Source organism: Meleagris gallopavo, chromosome 1 (assembly GCF_000146605.3).
Source record: "Meleagris gallopavo isolate NT-WF06-2002-E0010 breed Aviagen turkey brand Nicholas breeding stock chromosome 1, Turkey_5.1, whole genome shotgun sequence".
NCBI classification, from domain to species: Eukaryota; Metazoa; Chordata; class Aves; order Galliformes; family Phasianidae; genus Meleagris; species Meleagris gallopavo.
In genome coordinates this window covers 133,756,131-133,767,833 of record NC_015011.2, presented here as the reverse complement: position 1 = coordinate 133,767,833, position 11,703 = coordinate 133,756,131, and the positions used below count along the sequence as shown (strand labels likewise).

The 11,703-nt window shown below is 39.2% G+C and overlaps 1 protein-coding gene across 1 annotated transcript in view; it reads left to right on the top strand.

The window, feature by feature from the left end:
* Positions 1-8,926, top strand: part of CUL4A (cullin 4A) — a gene marked incomplete at its 5' end in the record, with an annotated part of 36,027 nt that extends 27,101 nt beyond the window's left edge. Inside the window, 3 exons of the mRNA XM_010728606.2 lie at positions 5,861-6,033; positions 6,857-7,009; positions 7,356-8,926. Coding sequence (XP_010726908.1) covers positions 5,861-6,033; positions 6,857-7,009; positions 7,356-7,451 — 422 coding nt within the window. The remainder of the gene's footprint in view (positions 1-5,860; positions 6,034-6,856; positions 7,010-7,355) is intronic.
* Between the last annotated feature and the right edge of the window lie 2,777 nt (positions 8,927-11,703).

The following is an 11,703-nucleotide window of genomic DNA, read 5'->3' as shown; positions in this document are numbered from 1 at the left end:
CTCCTGTTTGTAGGCTCCCTATAGGTACTGAAAGGCTGCAATGAGGTCACCCCGCAGCCACCTTTTTCTCCAGGCTGAACAAGCCCATCTTCCTCAGCCTGTCCTCGTAGGGGAGGTGCTCCAGCCCCCTGATTGTCTTTGTGGCTCTCCTCTGAATCCTTTCCAACAGCTCTCTGTCTTTCTTGTACTAGGGGCTCCTGGACACAGTACTCCAGATGGGGCTTCACAAGAGCAGACTAGAGGGGGACAACCACCTCCCTGTCCCTGCTGGCCACCCCACTTCTGATGGAGTCCAGGATACCATTTGCTTTCTGAGCTGCAAGAGCACACTGCTGGCTCTTGTTAAGCTTTTCATCCATCAGGACCCCAGATTCTTCTCTGCAGGGCTGCTCTCAAGGGCTGCTCCCCCTGGTCTGTATGGATGCCTGGGATTCCTCCAGCCCAAGTGCAAAACCTTGCACTTCGCTGTTTGAACCTCATCAGGTTCACCCGGGCCCACCTTTCCAGCCTGTTGAGGTCCCTCTGAGTGGCATCCCTTCCTTCTGCACTCAGCTTGGTGTCATCAGCAAACTTGCTGATGGTGCACTCGATTCCATCACCGATGTCATTGATAAAGATGTCAAAGAGCACTGGTCCCAAGACAGACCCCTGGGGAATGCCACTTGTTACTGGCCTCCATCTGGACATAGAGCCATTGATGACCACCCTCTGCAGCATTTTAACCAATTTCTTATCCAGCGAGTGGTCCACCCATCAAATCCACATCCTTCCAGTTTCGAGATAAGGATGTGGTGGGGGACCATGTCAAAGGCCTTGCTCAAGTCCAGGTAAATGACATTGGGTAAATGACATACTCCAGCTTCTCAGACTTGAAGCTTCATGTTGCTTAGTCATTCATTCCATAAATGCTAAGGGAGTTGAAGAAAACTTGTGCCAGCATGAATGATAAGCAGTGGGATAGTCCAGAGACTCATTAGGTCAGAGTACAATGCTTACGGAAAAAACATAAGCTCACACAAGCCTGATCCAGATCCTGCATTCTCACTTTGTATTACTTTACCTTAGAGCTTACGTTCTGGTGTAATGTGTTCTTATAGCAACATATTAAAGTCTGCTATGTGAAAATCTATTACATTATAGCAGAATAGAAAGGATTTCAATGAACTGTTATTAAGGCTACCAGCTAGAACTGATGGATTGTTGAGCTGCCTGTTTTGTCACGTAATCGCACTGAGTGCTATGCCTGTTTATTTCTCTGAAGAGGAAGTAGTGTAGAAATCCATGTAATGAGGACATTTCTTGGCCCACAGGTTGCTTGTGAGTCCAGGGTGGCTGAAGTAAAATTTCTCTTCCAGACATGGCATTTAGAGCTTCTGCCCTTCCCATTTAGCAATCCCCCTCCTTGTAAATGAAAGTCTTATGGGCAGAAGTGCTCTCAGGAGTCAGTCTCACACTGCCCCCTTCCTGTCTCCTGCTACTTGGCTGATCCTTTTGCTGAGCAGTACTCTGGATTTTGCCCAGCAGTGATAAGCTGTGAAAATGTTGACCACAGCGTGTTATAGAAACAGGAAGCTTACAGCATTCAAGGGACAAGGTTCAGTGAAGAGCAGTGCACTGGGAGGTTTCTCAATGCATGGAAGCCACCTCTGCCTTGGGAAGTCTTTTGGTCCTAAGTGATTGAAACTCAACAGTAGGGTAAGGAGACGGAGAGGAGCAGGAAAGCATGGAGCGTTCCTGCATTAGCTTCCCTCTTGCATACTATCCTATACGTGCCAGCTTATGGCCTATGGAAGAACAGGACTCTGGTCTGGATGGATCTTCTGACCCAGATGCCTGTTCTTGTGTTTTAAAGCAACTACAGATGGATGCTGAACCTCCCAACTCTAAAGTATTGTGTTTAGCTTCTTCCTTTACTTTGGTATTTGTGTGCTAGCCCTTCTTCAGGGGTGCTGGAAGCTTTGTGCAATTCTTACTTGGTGTTCTATTATAAGGTGTTAACCAGTCTTTGTACACTGGTAGTTACTGCAGAACAGATCAGAGCTCTACCATAGCTCTGTGCCATAAGACAAAATAAAATATAGCAAGTTGAAGTGTCAGTAAAGGGCATAGAAAGATAGTAAGTCAGACACCAGCATCTGATGACATTCACCCAGAAGCTTTACATAAACTTTCCAGTGTATACTAAATTAGTCTTTCATAACTCAAGTGAGCCTTGGTGTGGGAATAATAGTAGGTGTCCAGAGCTGTGATTTGCTTTGGGAGTTTTGTTTTGGTATTTGTTTTTGAAGTTCATGGCGTAATTCTGCAGGGTATCAGGCATGCAGTGGGAAGAAGAGAACTGATAGGCTCATGGCTAAGTCTGTACCAAAGAAGAGCCAGCACAGTTTCTGAGGTGAACTGGGTGAGCAAGCATATGCACGCTTGGTTTTTTAAAAGTCCTCAGAGCTTATAACAAGCTCTTAAGTAAGTTTTCATTGCCTGTGAGGTGAATTCTTATAGGTGAATAATTTATTAGAGGACAGAAAAGAGTTAGAAATTAAAAGGCAGGCTACTTTCATAGTGAAAGAAAGCTCCTAATAGGGATTCCCTTGTTATTATTCAACTTAGTGACTAATGATCTGAAAAAGAGTACTGATCTGGCAGAATTTGATGCTTCTTCCTTAGAAAGGCCAGATCTGAAACTTCTAGAAGTTGCAAAGGGATCTCCCACTCAAACAATTAGGAGATCAAATGGTATTCAGTGTTGCTGAATACAAACACGTCTGTGGAGGGAGAGAAATAACTTTAACACATGTGCAAAGTCTGGCTTTGTTATGTGTGACTGCCATGTATTTTGATCCAATCCATATAATACTGTGCAGCTGTTCTCATCTGAAACAGTTAGCTGTCTAAGATTAATGGCAAGCCTGAAAGCTGTAATTCTCAAACTTCATATCAAGTCAGCCCCCAGTTTCTTACACGTGCATTGATGTTTAACTGAGAATACCATAAAGGTGATCATAAATTCTGTTTATTTAATATGTTCCCTTAGGCCTCTTAGAGGCATCATGAACAATGTACAGGAGTGAGGTGTAAAGCATTTGGGATTTTCCAGTGTTAGAAAAATCTGTTTGGCAGCTCTGGTAGTCTCCCTCTCCTGTTGGAACTTTCACAGCAGTTCCTTGGGCCTCTAAGTCATGTATCCCCAGCTCCTTTGCTGACTGCAGCAGGAGATGGGGCCAGTCAGATGAGTATTTTTGTGGTTTACTTGAGCGTCATACTGAAGTTAATAGAAAGAGATTATAGGTTTGTGTGGCAGAAACCAGTAAGAAGGTATGACTCAAAACTTTCAGTAGTTTGAGGAAGCACTTCATATAGTAAAACTGAGCAATCTTTGTTCCTTGCTGAACTTGACAGGAGAGTTCATCTGCAGGACAGAGCATCAGTTAGTTCATATTAGTCAAACAGTTTTGGTCTACTATGTGCAGTTTACAGAGGTGAAGATGGTATCTTCTGTGATTCTGCTATTCAGGCTCTTAGTCATTTATGCAGTTTCCGTATTAGCTATATTGCTGTATTTACAGTTTTACAGGTTTGTTTTGTAAATGTCCTGTACTTAAAGTAGGTGAATGTCTGGGTTTCAAAACTCCCGGGTATTGAAATAACCACAAAACTGGTTGCTACATGTCTTTTGGACTTTGTCTATTACATCTTTAAGTCCCATCTAACACAAAATACCTACACTGTTCTGGGACAAAACATGGCCTATCACCACATTTACACACAACACCACCCACCCCAAAGATATTCCATTTGTCTTCATGTCCCTTTGTCTTCATCCACATAGAACACAGAATCACAGAATGCCCCAAATTGGAAGGGACCCACAAGGATTCAGCTCCTTTCCACACAGCATCACTCAAAAAAACACACCCTGTGCCTGAGGATGTTTCCTTGAACTCTAGCAGCATGGGGCTGTGCCTGCTGCCCTGGGCAGCCTGCTCCATGTCCACACACCAAACACACCGAAGGACCTCAGCCGCTCCTCACACACCTTGCCCTACAGACCCTTCCCCAGCTTTGTAGCCTTCCTTTGGACACTCTTGTTATGTCCTTACGTTGTGGCACCCACACCACACGCAGTGCTGGGGGTGAGGCAGCACACACAGAGCAGAGCAGGAAGCCGCTCCCCTCGCGTGGTGGAAGTGCTGGGCCTGGTGCACCCCAGGGTACGGTTGGCCTTTGGCTGCCAGGGCTCACTGCTGGCTCACACTCAGGTTGCCATCAGCCAGAACCCCGAGATCCTTTTGTGTGGGGTTGCTCCCTAGCCCCTCGACCCATCTGTACTTTAAGATCCAGGGAATAACAACATCCAGCACCATACAGAAAATAGACGTGATTAAAATGTGCCATATAAAAGTAATGTAAAAAATAAAAGATTAGGAACGTCAACAGTATGCTACCTGTAAGGAATTGATTGGGCAGAGCTGGGACTTGTTACAGTTTTGCAGGTACAGTTAGAATAAATTATGCCCAGTCTCTTTAGAAGATATGAGATTGCTGCTGATACACTGATACAGTTGGAAAATGTATCAACCATCACCCAGAGAAAGAGTGGTTACCTGCTCTTTGGTTGCTGTGCTCTTTTGAGACATTGTCCAAATACATTCCCCATTTTCCCTTCCTTTTTCATTATTGAGAAAGTCTCTTTGAGATAAACGTATTTCCTGCTTGCGTGATTGAAAGGCAATTGTGAGTTCCTCACCCTTTGGCATTCTGTGACCTGCAGTTTCACATGTACAGCAGAAGCAAGGCTCTGAAGGGTACTGGGGGTTTGTAATGGCATCCTTGCACAGCATGGACAAAAACACATCAGCAATTTGTATTCACTGAAAATGAAAAACCTAAAAAGTGAGAAACAGGGTTTCGTTATTTTAATAATTAAAGAATATATGGAAGTTGTTCTGTTGAGTTGTTGAAAGTCATTCTGTGTGTATGTGTAAGCTAAAGTATTTTAGAAATAATAAGTGCTATACTTGAACTCAGCCATTCTGTGCATTTCAGCACTGCATTGCAAAACATTTGTTTTAATTCGTAGACTTTTCAGATCTGACACATTTGGTGATAATTTTGTGTTATAAATAAAAGTATTCTAGAGACTGCAGAGGCTGTTTTAATGCAAAATCCTGAGACATCTTTGCAAGATAATTACTAGAATGCTTTAGGTTTCATTTATCTACTTGTCCAAGTGCTTTTAGCTTTAAATCTTTACAGATAAAATTTCCTTCGCCCACTTGTTTCCACTCCTTTCCCATTGTGGAGAAGTTTTATGAATATAATAGCTGTCAGCAGCACCTCCTAAATTGATAGGAAGATGTTTGGTGAGACTTCTCTCCTATTTTCTTCTTCATTTTTTCATTGTGTTTATATTTGCATCTGAATGTTTAGAAATAGTGATGAAATCACATAAAATGAGTGGTTTGATTTTCTTGTCATCAGCTGATTTTTCTTTTGATGTCCTGTTACCGCCAAACTAAGCCACAGCAATAAAACTAGGCTCGTTTTGCTGAGATTTTTTTTTTCTGATACTGCTGCTAGATAGAAGCTCTGCTGAGATGATCCCTATGTTCTTGTCAGGTCTGTATTCTTGATTTGTGCAGCTCTGTGCACACTCGCAGTGCACACTCTCAGCACTTACCTATGAGATGTGTGAGGTCAAGCTTGAAGACTGTAAGGTGTTAGGTAATTAGAACTTAGCATAGAAAAATGCATTAATATAAAAATCAGTAATTTTTTTCATTACATGCCTCATTTAATTGTTTAAAACTTTTCACGTTAATGTTTTGTTATCTCTTTTCCTATACTTTGAATTTCTTCACAGAGGACAGTGAATTAAGAAGAACCTTGCAGTCTTTAGCTTGTGGGAAAGCACGAGTATTGATTAAAAATCCAAAGGGCAAGGATGTAGAAGATGGAGACAAATTCATCTTTAATGGTGATTTCAAGCATAAATTGTTTAGAATAAAGATCAATCAAATCCAGATGAAAGAAACAGTATGTATTTATTTTTGCATTTATTCTGGTTAACTTTTTATCCATGTCCCACATGGAGAGACAGAATCTCTGCATTTCCTCTCGTAGCTTTTGTGTTAATAGAAAGGAAAGATGCTTTAATTTTTTGGTAGTGAGGATGACTCGCTGAGGCAATAAAGATTCTAAATCTCACTGAAATCGAAACAATTCAGATTCCTTCCTTTGCCTACAAAATTAAATGCTATCATATTGAACCGATGATATAGTCTTGCAGATGTTTCGGTGCGTCTTACAAGTTTTCATGGTACGGCTGAAGAGCTGGTACTGCATTGAACTGGTGACTCAAATGTGTCACTGTGTCACTTTTCTTTATTGGGAGAGTAAGAGGGCTATTAAAAGGTCAGGGTCGTCCCCTCGTTTGTAGCGGATGTCCTTGTTTTACTCGATTTCCAGTTTTGGACATAAGCTGACGTCTTTTAATTAGTATTGAATTGTTTCCTTTTGGCCTTTGTACATGAAAATTAAAAAGTAAATCAGAGTTGAGCAGTTTTGTGCAGAAGTCAATATTTGGACTGTCAAATTCTTGTGCGTTCTTCTGAAAATATGAAAAGAGTTCTTATAAGGTAGTTTGATTTATCAGATTTAAAATATGACATGATCTTTATTTAGATTGTCTTTCATTTTATATTTGGCTTGCTTCAGCAGCACACTTCAGAATCACTTGGTTCTTAGCAAGCAGTAATGTATGTATCTGTCCCAAAGTCAGACAATAAAACTACAGAAATATAATGGATAAAATAATAGCAGTAAAAGGTGATATTTGTGGTTTTGTATTGTTCTTTAGGTCGAGGAACAGGTTAGCACAACTGAAAGAGTATTTCAAGACAGACAGTATCAGATTGATGCTGCCATTGTACGAATAATGAAGATGAGAAAGACTCTTGGTCACAATCTCCTTGTTTCTGAATTGTATAACCAACTGAAATTTCCAGTAAAGGTAACTGATTTTATTTTTCAAACTCTTCTAGAATTATCAAAAAAACGTTTAATATATTTTCCCATTCAGCTTGTCTGTAAGAGTAAGAAATGTGAAGTATGTCTGAATCAAGTCCAAAGATTCAAGTATTAAAATGAGTCTGTGAACATAATGAGCCAAGGTATCAGAAGGAAACATTTCTTATGTAGTGTTTAGCTGTCCTGTTTTTTTGTTTTGTTTTCATTTGTGTTTTTTTTTTGTTTGTTTTGGTGGAGGTTTTTTTTTCTGTTTGTTTCTTTGCTTTTTAAATAAAATATATCAGCATTCATATTATTAACTGTTCTATTGATTTCATCTTTTCTTGAAGCCTGGAGACTTGAAAAAGAGGATTGAATCTCTCATTGACAGAGACTATATGGAAAGAGACAAAGACAACCCCAATCAGTACCACTACGTTGCATAACGAAGAGGAAATACATATTAAAAATAATAATAATTTAAAAAAATCATCCAAATATATCTTCAGGACAACGAATACCTATGCTGTTCAAGACTTTATTTTTAGCAGATTTCAGGTTGATGTGTATTATTCAACCAGCTGCATGCACTGCTGTGGACAAGAAGCAAAATGACATTAATTGATCATCCTTATCAAGACTCCTTACTAGTTTTAAATGTCACATTTTTGTTTCTTTTAGATACTTGTTTGTTCTTTTTGGTTCTTGAAAATTTATTTTTACTGTTTTGCTTAACAATGTCATTGAAGTTGGATGGAAAGGTAAAATTACCTGTGCGCGACATACGTTTGTGAAGGATGCAAGTCTGTTTTTTTCATTTCTCTGTTGTACCTGCATCCATAAGGACCCTATATGCTGCATTCTTTAGCTACAGTGACAAACTTGGGTAACTTTTTAAAAACCCCTAATTGATGAACATTTATGTACAAACAGTGTTGTTGAAATACACTGAGTTTTTGAAATTATGCATCATGAAAACTCTCAATCTTGTGTTCGTTTAATTTTCTTTCAAATGATTATGAACTTCAGTCTGGTTTGATAAATCAGGTTTTGAAGTGAGATTCTTTATGTGCCAAGAGGACAAGTGTGTGTGTAGTGAGTTGTTGGATTATTTAGATAAGATATAATTATTATTTTATTACTATTTCTGCTGGGTTGAGTGGCAAGGATTAGATTGAGTCAGATGCCCTACCTCATTTTAGGGCAGCTGGTTTTTATCACTATTTATGTACTTGCCACAACATTTAGTTTTGCCTTTAAAATCACATACAGGGAAACTACTGTACAGGTGATCCACTTTAAGAAACAAACCTTTTTTAAAAAAAAGACTTTTATGGTCTTGATGTTGTGAAAGCATAGTTTTTTGTCTTGAAAGACTGAGGATTTTGTGAGTATTTTGTTACGTATTGTATATATGTAAGTGGATTTGAATTAAAGAATGAAAGACATTGTAGATCCGTTAGATAATTGCAACTATAAAGATGATACCTTTTGTGGTACTGCTTACAAGATACTGTTTATTTCCCAGATTTGCATACCGGTGTGTTTCATTCTGAAAAAGAACTACCAAAGGAGTTTTGATCATGGCATAAATGAGAATTATAACAGCAATATTTTCTGAGAGATACTTTACTAAGCTTATGCCACGTGGATTTTGTGTACCAGTTGGAAGGCCACCATCTCAAATTAAACATTGCTGAGATTTGATATCTCACAGATTTACATAGTGGAGTCCTCATTCTGTCATCTGGTGTCATTAATTGTATCACATTCTTCTGAAATATTTTTGTTCCCTTTTGTGTTTAGGAACTAAAAACATTCAGTTTCTTGTATTTAAAAAATATTTAATATTGTAATTTAATGTAGACTTATTTTAATATTTGAACCCAGTTAATTCAAATAAAACCTTTGATGCATATTAGATTTCTTAGCCTTTGTTAAAATGTGGCACTAGAGTTTATTTCCACACCTGCGAAAACCAGTCAGCTCCATCTTTCTAGACTTCTAAAACAAGCAGGAACGTGCGCCTCGGAAATGTAATGGGCAGAGGCTTTAACCATATAAAAAGTTGGTAGTTTTAGACAGTAACTGATACGAAGCAGTGAACGTGTATTGCCTTCCCTTTCTGAAGCCATCTTCCTGGTTCAATAGGTTTAAACCATATATTAAGAGCAGTGGTGCTATCCTGAAGATTAACACAATTCTGCCTTACAAAGAGATGTTAACTGACTGATAAAAAATGCTGAGATGTGCAATTTTTCTTAATTGCCATAGGCTAGGACTCCTTGGCCTAATTACTTCGCTGTAGCAATTGAAAAGTTGTTCCATGAGCAGTGGCAATATTGAAGCCTATCATTCTGTGATGTATATGCCCTTTGTCCCTAACTGTATTTTCCCCCACCTTCCCCATAAATAATCTCAAGAAGCAGCGCCGTGGAGTTATTCTTCATAGTTCTGCATTTCTCTTGATAGGAATTAAAACCAAAAGAGTTGGTTCTACTCTCCTTACCCAGCACAACCTACAAAGCTGTAACTCAGTCTTAAGATTTTAACTCTTCCAAGGTGCTCTGAAATTGGATTCAGAGGTTCAAAAGCTTTGGGAGATTGACAGCTGTGGTCACAGCTCTTGTTCTGTGGCCTTCATTTTCAATTAGGCTTCCTCAAACTTCTCCTGGAATTCTGTTTGTGCTGAGCAAATAGGAAAGTGGTTAGCTTATCAGTCAGCATGGTAATCACTATTTCACACCAAAATATCTGCTCTTGGTTGTTGTTTTTTTGTTTTGGGTTGGGTTTTTTTTTGTTTTTTTTGTTTTGGTTTGGTTTGTTTGTTTGTTTGTTTGTTTGTTTTTTGGTAGGCTGCTGATAGAATTTGGCTGAGCAGCCTGTCTCAACCAGTTTTTGGTTGATAGTGGCTGTTTGGTTCACTATGCCCCATGGGTGTATCTGTGACCGCATGGATGACATTGCTAAAAATTTCTTCCTGGAAGACTGCTTAGCAATGAAGACATCAGGCTGCAGCAAAGTAACAGATTTAATCTGTAGTACATCTACATTCAGTAGAAAATGTCTTGAAAGCCTGAATCAGGGCAGTTCAACATACTTGGAGCAAATTGTGTAGCAATCCTCTTCTGTGGAATAATAAAAATAACAGCAGGAGTCCAGGATACAAGGAGAAATCCATGAATCTTGCCAAAATCTTCCAGTTTAATTCAGTTTTTCTTAAACCTTCATTTTAGTTCAACCAGGCATATATTACATGTTTTAAAAAAGCCAGTTTTTCATCTCAATGTTTTTTGAAGGAAAGCAGGTGTGTGAACACAAGTTGATGGCTGATGGTTGTACGTTCTTCCTGAGTCTGGCAATTAAAGTTTTTCTATTAGCCACTAACAGCCTTCTTCCTGCCCACTCCTTGTGCCATGTTACTCTCATTCTGTCTTTTATCTCACCTTGTATTACCTGTATCTAAACCCATGTTTATAATCTAACTCCTTTGGTCTGCTTCACCTTCCTTCTTTCTGCCAATCTTAGTGCTGTGTCTCTTTGAAAAAAAAAAATTACACAACCTTTGGTGAAGTTTAATGTGTCAATTAGTTATGCAAAGAGACCTACTTGGAGGTTTATGGTCTTTGACAGGTGTACTATGGCGAGCGGACTCTGTACTATAGATTCAATTATCTATTTCTGGACAAATCTCTTTGAAAAGAAAATAACCCTGTGAAGTGAGATAATGTTCAGCAAAAGGCTACAGCAAAAAAATGGAGTCATGTTTCATGGAAGTTCTTTCCAAGAAAAAGATTCTTAATCTGTTTTCTGTCTTCCATTCTAGCATTCTGCCTGAGCTTTGCACACCAGTTTGTACTGTACCTCAGTGTGGGCATTTCCTCTGTTCTTCCTCTTAAAGAGCCATTCTGCATCCATTTCTGGTGCCAGAGACATACCATGGTGAATCTGGAACTGCACACACTGCTCAGCATCTCAAATAAAATGCATGAGGGCTGGGCTGCATTTCCCTTGGTGACAGCACTCACTTGGGTCTCTGGGCTTCATCTGTATACCAGCCTTCACAGAAGCAGCATTTTACATTTGTTTATATCTTACACTGCTATCAAGTTTGCTTGGTGTTGCCCAACAAATATTAGAGCAGTGAGGCTGATGGCCTATATGTTTGCATGAGACATGTTTCATTGGGAAACATTAGGAAACAAACACCAAGTCAGAACTGCTGGCAATAATGTGGAGCTTGGATATAGGGCAGTCTCTACACTGCTATAAAAGCTAATGATCCACAGCATATAAGATCAACATCATTTACTACTGGACTCTTACATTCTATAATTACCAATTTCTTGCCATAATGTTATTGCTTGATGCAACATATATATTGATAATAGTTGGTAGTAATCCAACAATCTATCATTTCTCAGTTTATAAAAGCCTACTTTTTTTTTTTTTTTCTAGTAGAAAGGAAGATTATCGTGTAGAAAACTTAAACATGCCATGGGGCCTCTCTCTTCATATAGTATTCTGACAGACCTTACTTCACCCCCAGTGCAGGTTTCAAAGGAGTGATTAAAAGAAATGTGAACAACCAAGGTCCCACTTCCATTAACATGCACTTCTCTGCAAATGACTCATTTGAACACTTGACCATTCATGCTACTTATGTCCTTTTTAAAGCTGACTAACTAACTTCTGCTT